This window comes from Dromaius novaehollandiae, chromosome 1 (genome assembly GCF_036370855.1).
Source record: "Dromaius novaehollandiae isolate bDroNov1 chromosome 1, bDroNov1.hap1, whole genome shotgun sequence".
Lineage (NCBI taxonomy): Eukaryota > Metazoa > Chordata > Aves > Casuariiformes > Dromaiidae > Dromaius > Dromaius novaehollandiae.
Window position 1 is genome coordinate 190,031,759 of NC_088098.1, and position 23,154 is coordinate 190,054,912.

The window sequence follows — 23,154 nt, forward strand, 5'->3', positions numbered from 1 at the left end:
CCTAGCGCGCGTGGGGCGGGGCCGCCAGGAGACGCGGGGGAGGGCGCGTGTTTCTGCGTGTTTTTGTGTGTTTGTGCGTGCAACCCTAGGGCGGCCTGGCTGCCCGCCCCGCGCACACGCAGCTCTGACACGCCCTGCCCGAGCGCGGTGGCTGGTCTCAGGGCGGCTCCCGGGCGCGGGGGAGGGCGGTGTTTGCCAAGAGGACGTTCTGGCCCGAAGCAAACCGCGAGCTGCGGAGGGGCCGCGGGGCCGCGGCGGGAAGATGGCGGCCGCTCCTGAGAGCGCCGCTAGATGGCGCCGCGCGGCCGCGGTTGCGGGGAGGCGGCCGGGGATGGGGCCTGCGTGCCTGGCGCGGGGGGAGGCGGCGGCTGCGGCCTGGTGTGCCGGCGGCAGCAAGCGCGGGGAAGGGGGGCCGCCATGGACAGGTTCGTGTGGGCCAGCGGCCTGCTGGAGCTGGAGGAGACGCTGGTGATCCAGCAGCGCGGCGTGCGCGTCTACGACGGGGAGGAGAAGGTGACGGCGGCGGCGCCGGGCCCGGCGGGCGCCCGGGCGCAGCAGTGGGGCAAGGGCTGCGCTGCACTGAAGGCCGGGCGGGAGGCGGGGGGCCGAGGACCCGCAGGGGCTTAGCCGGGGGGGGGAACGGGGCTCGGTGTGGGGGCGTGAGGGGCCTGGCTGTGGGGTACGGGACAGGGGGCGTGAGCGGCCTGGCTGTGGGGTATCGGACAAGGGATGTGGTCTGACTCTGGGGTATGGGACGGGAGTGTGAGGGGCCTTGGTTTAGAGGTTATCGGACAAGGGGGGTCATCTGGCTGTGGGGTGTCACACAAGAGATGTCAGGGGCCTGGTTACTGGGGGCATCAGGCGAGGGATGTGAGGGGGCTTTGAGAAGCATCGCACAGGTGTTTGGGATGGGCTTGGAGTGGGTTTTGCTCTTGGGGTCTGACAGGGTTTGACTCTATAGGAGGATTGCTGGGAGGAGGTCCAGGGTTTGTGGGAGCAAGAAAGATCTCGGGCAGTGGGTGTCACAGGTCTCGAGGAGGGTGGAGGTCCCAGCAGGACGTAGTTGGTGTCGCTGTAATGAAACTTGATACCCGTTGCTTGGGTTCTCACTGTCTTCCTGGTCCTAGGCTCAGCCCTCCCTGATGTTGCGCCACACAATGAGCTGTGCTCTTTTGCTTTGATCTCATGTACTGAGTCATATATTTCATGATGACTTGGGTCATCCTGGTAGCCATAAAATACCTTTCAACTTTAATCCTGAGCATTGTTGTCTTGCTCTTTGTTCTTAACTTTCTCAACCAACCCAGTTATTGCTTCTCTTCCTTGCTGGCCTAACTCTTGATCTCTCTTCCTTTTTCTGCACCAGAATAGATCCGTACCCTCATAAAAAGCTGTAAAAACTTGCCTCGGTTTTAAAAGTAGGAATTGATTTGCTAACACAGGTTTTCCAAATAGCAATTGGTTTCTGATAAAAAAGGAACTTTTTCTTTCAACAATAAAATGGGTACAAGAATGTTCCTACTTGATAGGCCAAAAGATTTCAGACTGTGCATAACATATTCTTGTTAGTTCTCTTTGCTTTTTTGCATAGCTTGCTTTCTTTGCCTGCAAATAATGTTCCCAAACCAATAGCCCTTCTTAAATATATTTCAGCATGTTTGTGTATCTTACACAGCATATGGAGGGGAGGATCCTTCAGGATTTCCTGGGGGAAAGTTTATACGGTTGAAAAAGGAAATTTATATATATATGTATATATCTAATCCTTTTGTACTAGTTTTCTCTATTGTTTCAGAAATGTCATTTATCTGAAAAAAAGAGGGTTCTCAAAATATTGACTTATTGAATCTGATTGCTGTGTTATGGTCATGTGTAATGTTTCCAAAATCAATATTTATGCAACTTACTGGTTACATTTGTTGTTAACCTGTTCTATTTTTCCCATTTAGGTGAGGTTTGATAGTGGGATATTACTGCTGAGCACACACAGACTAATCTGGAGGGATCAGAAGAATCACGTAAGTCCTACTTTGTCTCTTGTGTTTTGTTCAATTGTAAATTCCGTAATAAACAACAGGTAGCTTACAATGAAAAACTGCATAGAGGGAGGAGATTTTTCTTTCATTTCTGTGTGTTTTGTCTTACAAGCATAGTCTATTTCTTGACTCATAGTGGAAAGAAAATGATACGTAAGGCATGTACTTCTACCCAATATTGCTTTAATAAAATGATCATGCAGAGATGAGGAGGGATGGAAATAAATTATGTAAATTTTCCTTTTCTACAACACACAAATAGGTAGTTTTTTTGTCCAAACTTCATGAATGCAGTAAGGATGTTATTGAAAACATAAGAAGCCATACATGTAGACTGACACCACATGCACTATCTTAAAGCTGCAACTGAAGGAAAAGTCCTCCTCAGAACCATGTTGGATCATGCTTGTTTTGGACACAATCTTTAAGAAAGCATAGCCATGGAAGCCAAAGTTTAGACAGAGCATGTGCAGATGACAACTTTCAGATGTCTGTTTTTCTCCACTGGAGTAGATTTTCAAAAGGATAGCTGAAGTGCCTCCCACACCCAAAGGTCGTTCCCCACCAAATTTCACATCCTTGCTCCAAAGCAAGGACCTGCTAAGAGCCTTCTAGAGGAAAGGTCACCGAGATGTTTTATTTTGGCAAAACAACTTATCTTTTTCCTTAGCAGTTGTTCTCAGAGACAGCAGCGCTATTTTTGGTTGAGATTTTTCAAAATGCTTCATTTTGAGAGCTGGTGTCCATGGTGGGGTTACTGTGAAATAAGCCAGGGGCTGAGTGTCCAGATCATGAGCTATTCTGTATAAATTAACTTTTTCATGCCCACTCAGTGTGAGATAAATTACCTGTGCTAAACTGTCTCTGTATATCACCTCCTATTTCTTCATCAAAATCTCTTCTTAAGAGGTGGATGTGTCCTGCAATGTGTACTGCTTCTAATCTTCTCACTTAGGTTTTTTTTACTTGCTTGGGGTAACATTACACATCATGGTTTGAACCAGTCTCACAACCATCCATATCCCCATTCTCTTCTTCCCAGCAAAAGGAAGCTGTTCCTCTCTTCTCCCCCACTTCTCTCCCTCCTCCTAGGCCACATGGTTCCCTCTGCTCTCCCAAGATCATTGAATTTACTAAATCAGTGGAGAATAATCCTAGAGAAAAAGAAAATAGTTTTCATTTGAGTTAGCTGATTAATTTAACTTGGCAAAGTTAAATTGGCAAAGATTCTGACAAACTCCAGGCTTGATTAAGAGAAGGAACACATAGCCAGCAGATCGACAGAAATTACTCAGTGCTGATCTGGTATAGGCCTAATTCTGTCTCAGCAGAGCCATTTTGTTGGTGTTGTTTTAATCTATAGTACACAAATAACTTTGTCAGTATGGTAAATGAGGCTCATTCTTTTCTCAAGCTCTTAGGAATGAAACGGAGCACAATGGCCTCTTACATTGATAGTGAGTTGTTGGCTAAGCTCAGCTGTAATATGACATCAGAAACCTTAGAAATCTTAGCTAGTTTACCAGGAATAAACTCGTAGACAGTCTTGTAGTGTGTCAGCAAACTTTACTAACAAATGGTGCTACCTGTCATTAAGTTAACATCACAAACCTTTTTATGAAAAGACAGCTGTGTTTTATAGCTGATGTTGTTACATACCACCTGCAGTTAGAACAGTATAAAAAATACAGATTTCCAAAATAAAAATTATGTAATTCTTATAAGTTTGTTACATAGCTAGACTTGCGCAACATTTGAATGTTCACAATGTGAATATAAATAAATAAATCATTTTGAAATGTATGTACAATATGTATACTTACACACAGTATTCACAGGATAACTTCTGTTATTTTTAAAAAGTTCTTTTTTTTTTAACAGGAGCATTGTTTTGCTTGTATTTAAGGCATCCAGAGCTATGTGGGTATTATACAAGCAGTAACAGTTTTATATACCAGTTAAAATCTAGAGCCATAAAGGAATCTAAACAGTTTATATTTAGAGCAAGGAGCCCACTTTTTTTTTTTTTCAATTAGAGATTTACTCATTAGTAGGAGATCCCGCAAGTATTTTTCCCAAATCTCTGACATAGTGAGTGTTTAATTATTCTGAGCAAGAGGAACAATATCGGTAGCAGGGATTGAGAAGACCCCATAACAGTGTGCATTATAACCTGATGTTAGGGATGCCCTCATGGCTGATGCAAGAGCTAGGTTCAGAGAAGGAATGTAACCCATGCTTCCCATGTTACAGGTGAATGTGTCAATCACCAAGCTACTGCATCGAAGGGAATGTTGAGGATATTCACAAAAGCAAGATCAGGCATCTAAACAGATGCTTTGAATTGCTCCCTGGAGCAACTTCTGTCTCAGATACCTATGGAAGAAATTTACCCTGGATAGGTTAGTCTCCCACAGATGGATACATTCTTGTTTCTTGCCCTGCTCTGTTCTGTGTAAAGCAAGTCCACTAAATGTGTGTTGAAATGCATCAACTGCTGGATCAAGCCCTTGGGAGTGAGGTAGATGGAGGAGTTCCTAATCATTGTATCACCTCTCATAAAATAACCTAGTTTATTAGATATTCAGCATTGACAAGACAGGGGCTTTTGGTTATGATTTTTAGCTCCCCAAGTAACATGAATGGCAGAATTTTAAGAACCTGTGAGCATTGTGCACCGACAGGAATAAGCTGCAGTAGTGTGGAAAATTTAGGGTTTAAATTTTGAACTTAGATCCTAAAGCTTTATCAAATTCCTGCATCCTTTATGAATCTAGTCTGAGGTGTCTAAAACTGACAAATTGACATGTAAGTCTCTTGTTTGAGTATCTAAACCTCGGCTTCAAGTTTGTGTTGTTTTCTATTTGAATTTCTCTCTAATAGATTATTTCTACTATTACCAGAGTATTTTATATGGAATGCCTCTGGCAGTGCATATGGAAATCAGTGTTGTTTTTAAAAAGTTAAAAGAAAATATTTGGTTTTACAGAATCTTCAGGAAAATAGTTTTAATTTCTCTTGTGTTTGCATTGACTTTTCTAGGAATGCTGCATTGCTATACCTCTGTCTCAGATTGTCTTCATTGAAGAGCAGGCAGCTGGGATAGGAAAAAGGTAAGGTCAAAGGCATTCTGACTTTCTCGGCTGGATAATTTAGGCATATAAATTATGTGACACACCCAATATTATGTATTAATTTATGGTAAATTCAGGATATAATCCAGATTTCCAGACTGATGGCCACAGAAGCCTGCTTTTGTCTCTTAAGATACAAGGATCGAATGCATAGGAGAGTCATGACAAAAATTGTGTGTTTGATTTGATTTGTTAAATCATATCGTAATCAGTAAAACCCATGCTCTAGCTTGCCATTTTCATTTGATTAGCCATCAATGCCATAGTGATGTTGCTGAATCTAAACTTAAAAGCTGATTTTAGTCTTCTGCGCCACAGAACTGATTGGGGATAGAAACTCTGCCAGGTCCTGGTTTATATAACTTTCCATGACCATCTGATTGATTTTTAGCTTGGAAATGCTAGCCAAGGTTAGAAGGAACTGAAGTGTTTCAACTCACCTGGATAGATAAATCAGTATGGTTATGTGTGCAAAAAAAAATTCACCAGAAAAAGAGAAAAAGTTGAACTGGGGAAATATGAAGAGTTTACATCTGCTTGCAGCGTACAGTCAGATGGGTAGAATAAGGTAATATGCTGGAAGTGTCCAGCAGAGATCACATAATTCACTGGTGCTGGAGAAGTCAACTAAAAAAAGACTTGCGAAAAAGAAGTATCTGTAAAATGAAATAGGAATGATGGACTTGAACTCACGCTGTGATAGTGATCTGTTACAGTCTTAAAATAATGCTGTCTCAAGGATTGTTTTGCTGATAGGTATCATTTTAGACTGTTTTTTTCCATGCACGTTACCTTTGAATGTTGGTTTTGTACAAGTTCACGTACACTGTTCACTAGTGACATATACAAGTGGGATAGGTTAAACATAATGAGACCTTTTGTTTTCCTGTGACAAAGATAGTGTATTTTGGCAGTAGTTATTGCAAGTTAAAAGCCAGATCAAATGCACTGCTTGAAAATTAGTTTGTACCTCAGCTAACATTTTCAGAAATTACTGCTTGAAATGTTAAAATCTATTAAATTTATTTCTTAGGAGTTGATGGTGTATACATTTTAAATTTGTGAGATACTGCTGTTTCAGAGGTTACAGACATATTTTTATGCAAGATCTGCTTTACTGTTGAGGTAAAATATGTTGTTTATGCACAAATGTAAAGCAATATTTAATATATTTTAATTCTATGTGAGATAAAGTTAATATGTATTTTAATTAAATGATTAACTTTGTAGAAATAATTTTTTAGATATTAGAGAAAGTTTCTTCTTCTCTTTCCTTTTTTCTTAGTGCCAAAATAGTAGTTCATCTTCATCCTGCTTCTTCAAACAAGGAGCCTGGTCCATTCCAAAGCAGCAAATATTCCTACATCAAACTTTCTTTTAAAGAACATGGTCAGATTGAGGTAAGTTATGTACCATGCAAACCGAGTATATCAGGTCTTTGGACGCGCCTTTATGCTCTTGCTGTGCTAGTGACAATTATCCGTATCTCCATGTTTACTTTCAAGAGGGAGCTTTTTCCACGAATTGTTTTTGAAGACAAGCACTATGATTCTTCAACGTTTTATGCTTTAGTTAAATAGTACAAATAGAATTCCAAAAATGCCAGGAAATATTATTAGGCTGCATCATTTTAATAGTTTAAAGATAATCTTATACATCACATCTTATGTTTTAAATTGAACACAATGTTTTCCAAAATGATGACTCTCAGATCTATTGGATGTTTAACAGAATAACTTGTTTCTTTGTACCTAACTTTCTATTGAATAGGAATCAAGCAACTTCTTCCTAATCAGCTCTCTAATTTTATTGCTGCATACTTGTTATTGTCTCAGAGATGTGTGTTTCATTTATATGTTTGCTAAATCTTGATTTTTACTTGCATCTAATCTTGAAGGCTTTGAGCATTCTAAAAAAAAAAGTGTAATATACTTTTAAATTAAGAATTATCCTAAAAATTCCCAAATGCACTGAATTCTGCAAAAAAATTCACAATGTAAGTTTCTTGCTTGAAGAGACTCTGAATTTTGAACTGTGGAAAATTGGACTTTCAGCTTTAATGAGGTATAAATGTCTACAAATGCATGTGCTGGACCAAACTTACTTTCACTTCATTGTGAGCAGATTCCAGCTTATGAAGAGTGTGGATTTGTGCCTAGTTATGATTAGGCAAAACACATATACAATTATAACTTTATTTATTTTAATTTTAATGTTCATGTCTGAAAATCAAACACTGCTTATTGATTACCTAGCATACTGGTTATACCAGATCTTTGGTTTATTACTTCAGAATACTTTCCTGTGAACTTTGAACAACAAGGAGTATGGAACAGACTTTTCTTTCTGGATGTTGTTCAGTGGGATACACTTATTATTAGCCAATTAACCAATGCCACCTTTTACTATTAGCATAAAACAACTAAGTGTAATTGGTCTACTGTGGTTCTCTTTACAGTGTTGAAGTAATAGATCAATAGTAATTGGATTGATCAGACTTCCTACCTTTTAAAAGCCTATCTTTGAGCAATAACTAAACCTGGACATTTTTAACATTGGTATGTCTTGGAAGACTTTGAATGTCTGGAAGAAGATTTTATTATAGTAGTATTCATGCAAGCTTAACTAGTAACTGATGTGGCTTGTCCTCTCATGTGTGTGGTTTTGAGGACTGGAAATTCTTAATTTCCAAAGAGTGAATGTTATACTGTGAATGTGTAGGTTTTACCATGCTTTGTCTTTTAGTAAGACTTGTTTCATCTATCACCAAGACATTAAAAATACCCAGAGATACTGTACATAATTCTTGAAACATCTGTTGTTACTTTTTAACATTTGCAGTTCTATAGACGATTGTCAGAAGAAATCACACATAGGAGGTGGGAGAATGTGCCTGCTGCTCAGACCATTCAGGTCAACAGGAGCTCACAGGTACGTACAGAGCTCCTGACATTGTTCTTCATGTCCCACGTCACTTTGTTTAGCTTAAGTGCTGAATCTGTAATCTCGCTTTCACTTTGTGCTGCTCCATATACTGCATCAGGCATGCCTCTTTAACCAGCACTGTGGGGATGTGCATGAATTCAGCTTTACTTTGCCCATTTCTCCACTGGCATAAATTAGTTTCTGTTTTGCAGTTTTCACTTTATATAGGACAGAGTGGCCTGCCTTCCTTGAGTGTGCCAGACTTGAATGAAATATTCAGCGTGGTAGGCCTGAAAGTGAAGATTTTTGGTCTTACTGTGATTTCTTTTCTGTTCTTCTGTGTCTGGAAGTCAAATATATGACATGTAACCTTTATATAGCTGTTTGGAACTTTTATATGTCTCTCTTAAATGTATATTTTAAGTGGTCCATTGTTATTGTGAAGAGCCTCTTCATCGTATGTTAGATTGCCTCCTTTAATCTGTCTACGTATTTCTAGGTTTTATGTTCTGGATAAACGTGGTTATTGTTTCTCTGTATCTTTGTTGCATATGTAGTACCGTCAATGAACTGAGATGCTTTAAAGCTGGCTCAATGTCAAATCATGTATGTTCTCCTTTGTAAATTCAGTACAAATAAACACGCTTGCATTTGATGGACTGATGGGAAAGTAGATACCTTGAGTCAGGAACCACTGAATGAAGATGCCTTACCTCCGGTTCTCATTCTTAAGTTACAGCAAATCACTACCACCAGTGCCAGGCAGAGATTTGAGGGCTGGCACCAATGCCACTTAGGTGCCAGCCTTTTTAAAACACGTTCAGCAGCAGACGAAAAATTCTCCATCACAGACTTAGGTACCTCTGTGCTGATGCTTATCAACCAGATAAATTAGGCTGTACATAGCAGTATGTTGCTGTAGCTTTGTTTCTTCAGGCTAAATGTCTTCAGGTAATTGTGTTTAGATACACTCTCACATTTCCACTACTCTGTAGTGTAGATGTTCACAATCACTTGTTAGCTGAGATGAGCTGGAATGCTTAGGCTAGATCAGGCTATTAAGTGTAACTATATTAATAGCTTCAGTAGGTTAATTATATTATCTGCATATGTTACAGGAAATTCATACTTGCTTTGCATTTATTGTTTACTGTTTGACATTGATTTAAAAAAAGACTTTCAAGAAATAGATGAAATATTGTATGTGTGATATCAGTTCTTTGGGGAAACTTTTTCTGTTTTCTAATATGAGGTCTTTCATAGTGAGGGCGGATGAGAAAACTTAGCATTTCCTGTGTTGATTCCTTACATTATTTTCTTTTGCAGGCAGGAAGAATAAGGGCTGTAGGAATTGTAGGGATCGAAAGGAAATTAGAGGAAAAAAGAAAAGAGACTGACAAAAACATTTCCGAGGTAAATACTACTAAAGTTTCAAGGTCAGCCACCTGTCTGAGCTATTTACATTCATTCACACTTTCTTTCAGAGGCAGATGAAACTATTTGTTGTTGATGTTGAGAGTATGAATTGATTATGGGTGTATGATTTATAGTTACTTACTTTGTTTAGCTAGCTTTTTCAGTATATGTAAGGTTATTTCATTTAAACAGTTCCTTTCAAGAAGACTATTCTTTGGAACCAGTGTGGCGTGTTTATAAATTAATTTTTATAGAATTAGAAATCTGAATTCAGCAGCTTTCAATCCTGGGAAGCAGAACACAGAGGCTTCTGCAGAAAGAGTCAATTACAGGGTTTTTTTTTTCCTCTCTTTGTGCAGCTAATTTTGGTTTCAATTGAAAAATTAATATATATTAAGAAGAATATGCTGGTCTAAACATCTGCACATAGCTGTGGTACAGTAAGTTTCCATCTGATAAATATTCAGTTTTTAAATGTTAGATTTAAGCTTGTAATTGCAGCAAAATATTTGGTAGTTGAGGCGCCAGCAAGATGTTACAAGTATCTGTGCAAAATCTTTGGGCTAGATGGAGACCGTCCTTTTCCTCAGAAACAGCAGAGTCGTTGAATTCCAGATATCAATAGTGATGAACAATAGAAAATATTAATTTCTGTACTAAAAGTCTCTTAGATATATCTGGGTGTGATATCCTCAAAAATTGTCTGGTTCTGTCTTGGTAAGCAATTAATGTCAAACAAAAGTAGTCACAAATTACATTCAATGGATTAATTCTTATGGCAAAGCTTTATGGGATTCAGAGTACCACAATAAAAAAGGCATTCACTGTTCTGATTTATAAGAAATTTATGGTAGCTTTGTAGGTAGTATGCTGTTTCAGTTACTGCTAGGATTAAACTTTTTTTTCTGTTTATGAAGAATATAATGAATGAAGTTCTGTGTGTGTAGTTTAAAAGGTATTGTAGTTACATGCGTATTGTAGTTACATATAATTCAAAAGGTATTGTCTGGTTATTTTTTCCGTAGTAACTGTTAGAGAGTGAAAGAAATCCATTTATGCATGTTGTATGAAGAGAGGAAAACTGTGACTAGTGAAATCCTGCCTTCCCCCAGCTTTAAATGTTATAAATGACTTCATTTAAAAAAATAGTGCCCTGGCTTCCAGGAAAAGGCTTCCTGCATATGCTGTTCAGTGCTGATAAGAATGGAGCTCTTTAGCCTTTTGTTTATCTGAGGAAGTTCCTGTTAGGTGTGTGCACATTCCCCTTTGTTTCCAGGCCTGCCCTCGGTGAGTCAGGCAGAGGAGGAGTTATACATGGCATGCTGTTTGTTTAGCTAAATCAAGGGTTCTTTTGATGAATGATGTTTTCATGCATGTTATTGAGATTAGCAATAAGCTGGGAAAAGCCTTGTTAGAAAACTTTTTATTTGTTGATACAACATAGAAGTACAGTAGAAGCACTTTAATTTACACCAGAGATTGGGAAATCTATTGTAAATTAGGAATTTGGCAGATTAGGAAGTAAAGAAAAGTATTTTAAATGAGAAGCTTTTGTTCCAATGTTAGTAGGTTATTATTATAAAGTGGTATATTTTCCTTTCTCCATTTGGATCCAGCTTTGTCCCACTTAGTTTTGCAAATGTGCCCAAGGTACCAAGCTTTAGAAGGCAAGTCAGCAGAAACTTCTCCAGTCTGTGGAGAAACACCAGCACCGTTAGGAGGGAATTCAGATGACAAGTAAACTCTGTACCCCCATCTTTTTCTCTTCTTTGCATATGGAGGCTTAGACCAATAAGCTTCTAAGGCAGGTGCCTAGGTGCAGATGGACACAATTGGCCTTGCTGCTGAAGTTCTGCTAAAATGTGTATTTCTAGTGGGGGAGTAGTTGGAATCAGCTAGGAAGCTGTTCAGCTGCATAAGAAGCAATACTGTTATTACTATAGGATTAGCGAGGATGGCCAGAAGTGTCTGTGGCCAGAAGACATACTGTAACTGAACTCCCTTTATTTGTGGGTATGGAGAGCACTGGGTGCTGCTCTCCAGCAAGCTTTACCTGAAAAGGCTCTGGAATTTTTCTCACACCGGTTGTTCAAAAAAGGGTTGTTCAGAAAGGTTGACCACCCACCCAGGCATCTCAGGATGTATTTGAGAGTCTGGGGAGAGGGTTGACTTTGTGTTGCGGAGGCTAGGAGAAATGAGAGCTGCTATTTAATGGCTTGAATATATTTGTTAGCTCATGGTAAGGGGGAGGGTTTGATCAAATGAATGATTATTTTTTCTGCTAGTTGGTTATCTTTATGTAATTGTAAAGCTTATAAATGTTAGTATACCTTCAGCTTTCTTTTAAATATGTTTTATTTAGGCCTAAAAATGCCCTCAGGGGGTTGTTGTAGTGTTTTTGTATTTGAGACTGTAGCAATTCACTAAGCTGAGTATACTTGATATAATCATGGTCCTATGGTGGAAGTCCAGATTATGACATATTTTGAAGGAAAAAAATTATAAAGTCCATTAGAGTAGAAATTTGATATTTTGTACAAATCAGATTTTCCCTTGTTTTAGCAGATATTTTGTTTTTCTTAGACCCAACAACTAGAGTTATTCAGAGGATGCTTTTTATGTAATTTTTTTCATCCAAAATTTTTATCTGATAATTTATCTCATGGACCTTATTTAATTTTAATTTTAACTGATTTTTTGCTTGCTGTGGTGGCATCATTGTTTCTGTGTGAGATATTTAAATGAAAAGATGTTGCCAGACATTTTCAGGCTTTTTGTCTCTTCAGTTAAGCATATATCTGAAAGCAGATACCTTCTTCCTTACTCATTTTAAATTAACTGCAGTCTTACTAACTTAGTAACGTATAGTCATTAAAGTAAAACTGTCTTGTCAGGAGGCATACTTCCATTGGCTTGCTCCTGCAAGAAACAATAGGTCTCCTTCAGGGAGGGTTAACTCTTTGAAGGAAACCTATCACCATCACTCAGAAACCATCCCCCATATTTTAGGAGAGCATAATAAAGTTGGTGAAAATAATGTTTTCTGGGTCTTAATATCTCATTAATTCTTTCCTGTTATATGAACCTTCTAAATCATATTGAACTAGTGTTTGCGTACTAGAAAATGTGCACTTGTCTGATCTTTCTTCATTCTTTGTTGTTTCTGGCTTGTCTAGTTTTGATTGTAAGGTGTGTATAAAACAGATTATTCATATATAAGCTGCTTCTATAAAATTTTAAATTGTAATATACTAATCTAAAGTCATAGGAGCTCTTATGTATATCCTGGGTAGGTGGACAGAGGCAGTTCACTGTATGTATGATCCTGAATGATGTAGTTACACTTCACTACAGTGTCTGCTTTTTATTGCAGGCTTTTGAGGACCTTAGTAAACTAATGGAGAAGGTATGGCATGTATCTTCGTGGACTTTTTCTTGTTCTCTCACTTTTAAACACATTGTCTCTGTTGAGTGGAAAGTTGACTTATATATGTGTCTTTCTTGATAGGCTAAGGAGATGGTGGAGTTATCCAAGTCAATAGCTAATAAAATTAAAGAAAAACAAGGTGACATCACTGAGGATGAGGTAAATGAACTTTGTTTTTAAAGTCAACAGAAACGTTCCTCTGCAAAGCAAAAAGCTATCCTTATAATACATTTCATGTTAGTAAAGAACACGTTAGTATCGTTGGGTTTTTTCTGTTTTACTTCTAGGTAAAGTGGCTAATATGTTACCTTTTGTTTTGACCCCTTCTTAAAAGCAAAGATATTACTGCCTTTCAGTAGAGGATGGGGACAGTTTTCAGTTTTTCATTGGTTTGCTGGTCAAAAGCATATTGTGTTAGTCTTGCCTTGTCTTTGCTTTGCTAGTAAATGACTTTACTGGTAGTAAACTGATTTCATTTATTCACCAAAAATGTCTTATAGTAATAAAATCAAAGACTTAAAAAACAGAATTATTCACTAGCAGATGTACCTTACTATTTTTTTATTTAGACTATTAGGTTCAAGTCCTATCTGCTGAGTATGGGAATAGCTAATCCAGTTACTAGGGAAACATATGGATCTGGTACACATTACCATATGCAACTGGCAAAGCAACTAGCTGGAATACTGCAGACTCCATTAGAGGTAAAGCACCTAATTGTGCGTTTTCTGTATGTTGCTGAATTTTTATGTAAATGTGTTTTGGCTGTAGTACTGTGCCTTTCTTTAAATTTCAGACTTAGCAATGCAGCCTCATATTCAACTTTTATGAAATAAATGTGTTGCCTCTTAGGAATACATATTCTCTTTTTGAATGAGAACTTTTAAATACTGTATAAACACAAGAATTTGTCTTTGGAGTAATGGCATCTCAACTTCCAGTTAACAAAGTATGGGTGATACTTTTGTAAATCACATTAGCAGTCTTTTTCTTTTTAAAAGACCCTTGTATTCATTTCTTGCCACAGAATATTACTTTTTCTTCAGAAAAGGAAAACAACATTGGTTTTGAAAATATGAGCAGTCAGTTTTTGAACTGCTTAAAAATTACCTATTTTACTAATACAACAGTGTTACTACCATTATTCTTTCTAACGTGGAATTTCTTGTATTTTAATTTATCTGAAGCTATTACAGAATTCAAGATTCTCACCAAAAAGTTTGATTTCATATTGAAACTTATAAGGTTATGTGTCTCCTAAAAAGCATACATACTTAGAGTATGTTTTGTGAAAGCTGTATGCCACCTACAATGATCAGAATGGAAAACTGAATGTATCTGAAAAGCTGAAACTGTAAAGTGATTGATAGATTTAATATATTTAAATTCCTTGTTCCCATAATTTATTCTCTACTTTAACATTAAAATAATTCAAAGTCTTTGGATATAGTATCAGTGTTTTTGCATTTTAAAATGATTAGAGAAAGATACCATCTAACAGCTTTTCTCTAATGCTAGAAATAATTGGTATTGTCTGGGTATGTTTTTGCATTAAAGCATAATTTGACTCCTCTATTTTGCCTGTTTAATCAGACAATTGCAAGTGAGATACTGTGTTTACAGGATTAATACCGTTTCTCTTACCAGTCTTGTGCTTACACAGGAGCGAGGAGGGATCATGTCACTTACAGAGGTGTACTGTCTGGTAAATCGGGCACGAGGATTAGAGGTGAGAAATTGATACTCTCAAATTTTTTTATAAAATGTACTTCATTGACAAGCTAATCAAAGAAAGAAGCATGAGAGTATTCTCTACCAATTGCTCACTCTGCTTTAACAGCACAAAGAAGTCAATCCTTTATTAAAATTTGGAATTTTCACCTTTTCCCCTTCTCCTTCTTCCACATAGTGTTTACATTCCTCCATAGCTTGTCATAATATATGCTGCTTTTATCATGCCAACAAAGAGATATGTGAAAACATTATGTATAATAGAGAAAATCCATGCATATCTAGAAAGAAAACTGAAAGGACAGAAAATAGTAGAGAATGGTGAAAAGTTGTTGCCAAAATACAACAATTCTCTCTGCAGACATGACAAGAAGCGGTATTATAGAAAACATACTAAGAGAACAGAAAGGAATGTGACAGCCAAGAGAGTAGATTGGAGGATATAACTAAAGAAATGAAGAAAATTATGTAACCTGGTGCATCTTACGGCTGCAGTTATAACAACTGCTTGTTTTTGTTTAATACCATATACTTCACATGTAAACTGTGAATAAATATGTTTGATTATTTTAATAGTTGCTCTCGCCAGAAGATTTAGTAAATGCTTGTAAGATGTTGGAGTCACTGAAACTACCTCTGAGGTAAGAGACTTACTGATGCATTTTTAAAATACGGCACTCACAGGCCAGGCTACAGTGCTTGGATGACTCGATATATTACATGCAGTAGATTTTGGAAACAAAGACATCCAAGAACTGTTCCATGCAAGAACATCCACTCCACACTAAAATATGAATTTATAACTATATTTCACTTTGTCTGCTAGGAAGACAATATTCTTTTTGCTTCCTATACATTTTGCTCTAAGTTTGATAGTTAAAATTTATGCTTGAAATCTTTTGATTAAGAGCTTTCAGATGGATCTGTTACTGTTGGTTTTTATCATCTTGCACTCTTTAGTTTAAGTCATTCTTCATAATATCCCTGCCAAGTAAGGAAGTATTCATTCTATTTCAGATACTAAGGAACTTGGACAAAGGGAGGGAAATTCATCTTGCTGAACTTCTGATATGTAAATGGTAGTAGTCTACATCTAAGGTAGAAGTCTTAGGCTTCATCTGACCAACTGTAGTCCTCTATTTTAGACTACGATGAATCAAATCATTGACTATAACAACTAGGTCTCCATAAAATTTTAAAGGCGTTTGAGGTGCGTAGCTCAGATGTAGACACACTCTGGAGTCCCAAACCTAGTCAGATAAGTTTAAAAAGATTGTGACTTAGATGATTAAAAAAACCTATTTACATGCCTCTTGCCTGTTTAGACATGTAATCCCATTAGTTTCAAAGAGACAAGGTTTGTAGCTTGTTTGTTGGGCACAAAATCTTTTTTCGCTTTACAAGTCTCATCTCATTTACATCCCTTAGACTGTCATGGCTACAGAAACCTGTGCTGTTCTGTTAATTCCAGTGGAAGTTTAAGTCTAAAACAGCAATAGGAAGGTGGATAATTTACTGACCAAAGTAATTTGCAAAGATTATGAAGGAGCTGAACAGAAGAAAGGCACAGAAGACTAAACGTAGATTTCTTATATCCTCTGGACCCTTTTTTTCTGTCCACAGGTATGCCATACCTAAGGCCCACAGAGCTAGTTTCACAGGGTTTCCTTTAAAAGTGAGCCATCCATACTTAGAATGAGGAACTGTGCATATTTGCAAGCAGAAGGTGCTAACTTCATGAAACACTAAGCTAATGGTCACTTAAAATGTGGCAAATGTAGGTTGCTATTTTCTTTCACCCAACTATTGCTGTAGTTTGTTTTTCAGACTGGAATAAATGTTTAACTAAGCCCAGGCATATGGCCTTGTATTTTTAGTCTCTTCAGATTTTGCATTTTAAGTTCATCTTGCAGCATTTTTTTCTTTTGTAATACGTTTATAGGTGCGGACATATTAGAAATGTGCTCATAGGTAACGTGGACAGAGGTTTTAGTTACTTTGGATCTCTCTTTTGATTTTAGACTTCGGATATTTGACAGTGGTGTGATGGTGATTGAGCTCCAGTCTCACAATGAAGAGGAAATGGTAGCTTCTGCTTTAGAGACAGTATGTGAGCATTCATTTCCTTCAATGTTCTGACCATGCTGGGGAAATTTAAACACATTAGGTATAAAAACTTGAGGTACAGGATTTCCTTTTGAGGTTTTGAAGTACAGAATTTTCCACAAAATCTTCGAACAGTAATATGTTGTACTTAAATAGCACTTTTCAGAGTGCTGTTCAGGCAGCTGTCTTAGTCATTGCTTTCTCTTTAAGGATTAAATCGCTTTTCCATCTCTTTTCAAACTTCATTACCTTCAACCTCAAAAGTCCTCCAGGACTTTTGTACTGTAGAGTAAAATTCATGGCGTGGTATTAGGCACTTAATTTAACAAAAATGGACTTCAAACTCTGTACACAGTGTGATTGAAGGTAGTGAAAGTAGCTCTTAAATGTTGATATAGGCAGTTTGGTTTGGGTTCATTTCGTATAATAATAGGACATTGTATGTGAAAAATCTTACACTGAGTTTGCTGCTCTGAAGAGCTCTCTCTTGGGGAGTAGTGCATACTACAGAATTAAGCTAGATTCATCACAAAAAAGTAGTATAAATTGCTCAGTATGATAAAACTTATTGGTCTTACCTACCTATTCACTCTAAAGTACTGCTGTCCCATTATTTGATGCATTTTCCTATGTGTTTTTCATCAGGATGTTAGTGTTTGTTTTTCACAAAGTTGCATAAAGGCTGATTCAGTCCTTCCAGAGTTAGACATGCAGTCAAAGAAGAAAACGTAGGGCTACCACAGGCACTTTCTCACTTCACACGTGAGACAGATTTTTCAATGTGTTCTGAATGGGTTGGTACCAGAGAGCTTTCCTCTCACCAAAAAGATTTTAGGATAAAAGAAATATATATACCTGTCTAACAAATACAGTTTTAAATTATCAGAATTAAAATGTTTAAGTCTTTCAATACATATGTTAATCCTTTCAGCTTATTTTTTATATTTCCAGAAGAATATGTAGTCAGCTTCAATTGTTTTCTGATTATTTTTGTTTTCTCCTTAATTTGTTGTCTTCAGCAAGAGTGTTCATCTCCATAAAGGAAAGGAGAAACCTTTTCTCAAGAAGGGTGTAGAGATACTGATATAACCAGTGAGGTCAGCCACAAAAGGCAGCAGATACTGGATTTATTAAAGAGGTTCCTTTTCTCTTTTATTTTCATAATATTCTGCTTTGACTTCATGGCAAGATATAAGGGAGAGGCTTTGAATGATGAAGGCTAGCCCATAAGGGAAAAGGAAGTTGAGATCAGAACTGTGGCCAAAATCAGCCATATATTTAGTGTTTAATGTACAGTAACATGAACCTTTGAGAAAAAGTGAAAGGAAGTCACAGGGCTTCAGACAGGAGAGTGATGTGGTTTTGAATGGCTGGTGAAGACAGGAAATGACATGGATGTCAAAGGAACCTGAAGTCACTCTTGATGAGAGCAGTGGTTTGGGAAAGAAAAACATAATTAATTACCCATATGTCATGTTAGATTGTGTAACTGACTTGCGTTACTCAGATTCAGTCATTTAGCTTTATAAAATCTTAAATTAGGACTAATTTAATCCGAGATTCTGTAAGACGGAAACTATTATGCAGAGATTGCTGAGAATGACACAAAGTAAACCCCTCCCAACACAGTTATGTGGGAAGCAGGAAATGGCAACTACATCTGGATTTGAAAGTTTGCTTCAATCTGAAGCAATGGAGAAATATAAGAATTATTAACTGTAGGGTAATAAAACATATGTTTATATGGGAATTTCAATGCAGTATTAAGCCTGTAATAGACAACTAGTATTCTAAGCATCCAAATATCCAACCTGTGTGAGAAGGCTTCATTTTTGCATGCAGAAACTAACATGGTTGAGACAATGGGACCAAAGTTTTGAGTCTGAAGACTGAACCTGTCTTTTGTGTTGTCTGAATGTGATATTGTCTTTTACTGATCCCACTAGTATGCTGTAATGTAGGGTGGAGTACTACGGTTTTTGAAATTATTACAGGCAGTGGGATATTTTAAACTAACTCAAATTCTCCACCTCCCTCTGAGATGACTGAAATTTCTAAATTGATGACCCCTCCTGCCCTGCTGCCTTTTATTTCCTCTCTCAAGCTTCACTGTTTACAGAATCACTTAGTACAGTTGGGCTGTGTAAATACTGATTGCAACAGTATACTGCTGACTGTGAGCTATTTTAATTTTTCCATTCGTTTCTCCTGAGGTATCCTTTAAAAAAATTGGAAAGAAAGAATATAATGTTTTAACAGACTTAACTCCTTTCTATGTCTCATTTTTATACTTGGGAAGTTTCCCAGGACACTTAAAAAGTATTTTTGAGAGAAGTTGCTTATAATTATTTTTAATTTTTCTAAAATGTAAACTTCTCATGAAGTTGTCTGCACAAGAGATTTGCTATCAATTTGTCACTTTGCAAGGATAGCTGTGTTATTAAACTAAAGAACTGATTCACTATCTGAGAGAACATGCCACTGTTTGTTTATTTGTGTTTGTTTTTTGATAGGTATCTGAAAAGGGTTCTCTCACAGCTGATGAGTTTGCTAAGCTTGTAGGGATGTCTGTTCTCTTAGCCAAAGAGAGGTAAGTAGTAATTGCCCTGTTTAATAATACCTTCAATTATCATGTTGTCCCAAAGTAATAAAACAAATCTTTTTCTTTCTGCAGGCTGCTGCTAGCTGAGAAGATGGGCCATCTTTGTAGAGATGATTCAGTGGAAGGCTTGAGATTCTATCCAAATTTATTTATGACACAAAGCTAATGTAGTTTGTGAACATTTTTTATGTAACAATTGAGCACGAGAGCAGAGGGGAGAACTTTTCCAACAACTGACTTTACTATTTTATTTTGTTAGTCAACTGCAACAGTGATGAACATTGTAATGTTTTACAGTTCTCAGGTATTTAAAATGCTGAATGGTCTCATGTGGAGCAGAGAAGAAATAGGAATCACTAAGTCAGAATTATGTTACTATCTCAAACTGGCTCTCACATGTGTTAAGTTTTATTCGATATGCTCTGTGATTTCTCATTTCAAGAGAAGTGAGATGAAGATTCCACACAAGTGAAAGTGGAAAGGACATCCCTGTAGTCCACCATGAAAATCAGCACCCAGAACATAGGTTACTGCATACTACTATTTCAGTTTATTTATGTCTAGAGCAACAAAGCAGACAGATGTATCTGTAGCGATAAGAAATGTGACTTTGGTGTGTACTGAGGTGTAAGGAACAAAACAGTATAGAATAACTCCTCCTCTCTGTGAACAGTTTTCTAAGAGAGGGTCTTGAATTTTTGAAAGAGAGTTCTTTATACTTTGAGGCAAAAAGAGCCTGATGCAGGAGATACTAACATATGCTATATGAATCTAGAAAATATGGTGTTTACTTTGTCATGTCTTAAGCTAATGGCTCAATTAGAAGCATTGTCAGCACAGATTTCCTCCCTTCTCTTTCTTTGTCATCTCTCTTCCTGTTTCATTATGTTGCACTTAAGGTGCACTTTCTGCCCCCTCTTTGTGTAGTGCAGAGTGCAGTAGCCCTCTGTCACTCTACCATACTCAATGCTTTAATATGCTTGTTTTTTATCTTATACTTCTAATGAAAGATCATTTGATAGTTCCATTGATGCTTTGTCTGTTTTGGAGAGACAATTAATTTGCATGCATCTCATATGCCAGAAGGCTTTTAATATTGAAGAGAAGAAAAACACCATCCCCCATGTTTAATAGTCATGAGGTATTGTATTGTTTGGTATTCTTTATCCTGTGTTCAGACTGAATGCAGTTTGATAGCCTCAGCTTTCATAACTCCAGTGGAGTTGTTACATAACTTGAAGATCTGATGTCATGGTGATAGTGGTAAGTGGATGTTTATGATCCATGTCACTCATATTTTCAAGGTTTTGAAATTGCCAGTTTTGATAAATAACAAAATTCATTCAAGGTATGGGTAAGGACAGCATGTATATAACATGGATGTGGCAACAGCCAAATGGATGTTACAAGATGGAAGAAAAGGCTTTTAACTGCCTGAAAACATCATCAGAACTATTTCAGTATTACTGGAGCTTAGACGAGGGTGAAGAGCCTGTTGATAACGAGTTCAGTGCAGAAATTATGCTTTTGTTTTGTAGGATGCCCATGTAGAGCCGGGGAATCCTACCCCCTTGTCCCCTTATCCCTGTCCCTTGCAAAATTTTATGCAGTGCTTGCTTTAGGGCAGTTTTCCTCTGTGCTTCATGAAGGTGGAATAGTGCTAAAACTAATGAATTTGGCATAGCTGAAAGAACTGGTTGCACACTATACTCCAGTAACCATTCATGATGGTCTCTTCAGGAATCTTACGGCTTGCTATGTTTCTTCATGCTCCCCACAACCCACAGAAGAGATCTGTACAAGGTACTCCAAGCATCATTCATCTAAGGAGGGACTGAAAAGAGATAAATGCAGAAACAACAAAGCTGGTGTGTGAAAGCTGTTCCTCTTGCCTGATACACCAGTCATGTTAAGGGGAGACCAGCGGTTTACACGTCTGAACCTCTCTCCACAAGGAGGCATATCTTCTACCAGAAAGTACAAAACCAGAAAGGAAATGCCAAGCGTAAACTCTCAGCCTCAGTTGCCCCAGCCATACGTACTTCATTATCTTAATTAAGCAATAACAATACAGCGTATGCAGAATGATGGTACCTTCTTGAGCTTTTCTTTCCCAAGATTTTCCTTGACTTTTTTCTTCTATAGGGAAGAAATCTACAGGCTAAATTGTGTAGCTGATTTAGAATTTAAACATATATGAGAAAATGATCTTCAGAAAGTAATAAAAATTACAAGATTTTCTTAAATAGACTGTGTTATGTGGGGTTTTTTTTTTCTTCCTAAATGTTTTGGGCAGCTTTAAAGCTACACATCAAAGTCTTGTGGTTCCATGTGGCAGTTTTTTAAAGCATAGCATATATTCCTTGTCTCATTTTGTACCCAGAGTAAAAGATAAGTTTGGTTTAAAATTAAGAAGTGGAATTAAGTGTAATTAGAATGCCCTGGTTCTGTTGCTTAGTAGCCTGTGACCCATCACAGGTCAGAATCAACTGTAAAGCTCTACATAAGCACCAGTTTCATGAAGGAGTCGGTGCGAGTCAGAACCAGACATATATATTGTGCTAGCACTTGAAAGGCATTTCACATGTTTGAATGTGTTTTTTCAACAAAAATTTTGTCTTTTTCAAAGACAAATCATGTACCTCCTCCTCATAGTCTGATACTCATACTCTGGTATGAGAACAGATGTAGTGGCATAGTTCCAGATGTGTGGTGTCATGCTGGCACATCAAATTGTCAGAAATGCTCTTCAGGCCTAGTCATGTTTCTGTTGGTACTATTAGCAAAAATCCATTGCCTATATGGAAGCAGGATTATAGGAGAGAGCAGGATATGTGTTGTTATTCTCTCAGATCATTTCAGTTTAAAACAGTGCCTGTATGAACTTCATTTTCTTGTATGTTTTGATGATTCCTAGAACATCTTCATCATGATATGTGAACGCTATCTTATTTTTCCAGGGCTGCCCAATAATAAACCCTTTATAACAGAGGTTTGGAACAGAGGGCTGTTCAAAATGTGTTTTTCTTTATGGAACAGCCCGAAATGGTGATTATGTTTTTCATTTGAAAACACAGGTCTTTTTATACCTCTGACGGGAAAGAGTGTTGCTTAGGAATCTGTACATCTTTTCCATTTCTCCTTTGCCTTTGTTTCCACTAATAATTACTTTATATTTAGCATATGGAAGCATGGATCTAATTTGAACCATATATCTGAGATAAACACTTTTTTTTTTTTTTTTTTGAAGGTGTGAATTTGAAAATCTTTGGAAGTGTATCTTTAATAGCCACTACTGGTTGCATGTTGATTAGCTGAACTCTTTAATGCTCAGTTCTTCTGATGGGGCTTTTACAATTTATCCAAAGGCCTGACTCTTTCCTTATTGTAAAATTAGCTGAAGTATTGTCACTGAATTCATAAAGACTGTAAGTGGGAGCCAACAGTAGGCTGTTGCCAACAGTAGAAGTTTCCTGCTTCCCAAAGCCTGGGAAGCTTTCACTGGGAACTGGACAGTGCTTTCAAAGGACACCCTGAACAGGCAGGAAAGATTGGTTCAAAATTATCTGTGGAGCTGATATGAAATCACATTTTTTTTGTTTGGGAGGAACGCCTCTCCAGTGTTTTCCTGAGCTAGATTCACAGATCTGACAATTACCTTGCTTCTCCTATTGTAGCAGTTCCCACTTTATCCTAATTTTCAGTGCTTAGGGCACTCAAGTACAGTGTGAAAAACTTAAGGTTCCGGTCTTCCTCTGCTGGGAGGATTTAAACTAC

The 23,154-nt window shown here is 37.6% G+C and overlaps 1 protein-coding gene across 4 annotated transcripts; it reads left to right on the forward strand.

The window, feature by feature from the left end:
* The first annotated feature begins 323 nt into the window (after positions 1-323).
* Positions 324-21,623, forward strand: VPS36 (vacuolar protein sorting 36 homolog). Of its 4 annotated transcripts, XR_010387263.1 has the most exons (15): positions 324-513; positions 1,950-2,018; positions 5,079-5,149; positions 6,456-6,570; positions 8,012-8,101; positions 9,422-9,508; positions 12,885-12,917; positions 13,020-13,097; positions 13,508-13,642; positions 14,602-14,667; positions 15,246-15,310; positions 16,691-16,775; positions 17,795-17,913; positions 19,289-19,365; positions 19,450-19,469. XR_010387263.1 is itself a non-coding variant. In XM_026108462.2 (14 exons), exons 1-14 carry the CDS (start codon positions 418-420, stop codon positions 19,541-19,543), a joined length of 1,161 nt encoding a protein of 386 aa, XP_025964247.2. In that variant the 5' UTR covers positions 325-417; the 3' UTR covers positions 19,544-21,623. The 4 variants fall into 4 exon arrangements, 3 of the variants coding, with proteins under 3 accessions (XP_025964248.2, XP_025964249.2, XP_025964247.2); XM_026108462.2 differs by lacking the exon at positions 17,795-17,913 and having other exon boundaries at positions 325-513; positions 19,450-21,623; XM_026108463.2 differs by lacking the exons at positions 16,691-16,775; positions 17,795-17,913 and having other exon boundaries at positions 19,450-21,623.
* Positions 21,624-23,154: the final 1,531 nt, after the last annotated feature.

Excerpts from the sequence above, each read along its gene's own strand:
- VPS36 (XM_026108462.2), top strand. The coding sequence starts at position 418 with ATGGACAGGTTCGTGTGGGCCAGCGGCCTGCTGGAGCTGGAGGAGACG. Across the intron at positions 514-1,949 it reads TCTACGACGGGGAGGAGAAG|GTGAGGTTTGATAGTGGGAT; the intron begins GTGACGGCGGCG and ends TTTCCCATTTAG. Across the intron at positions 6,571-8,011 it reads AAGAACATGGTCAGATTGAG|TTCTATAGACGATTGTCAGA; the intron begins GTAAGTTATGTA and ends TAACATTTGCAG.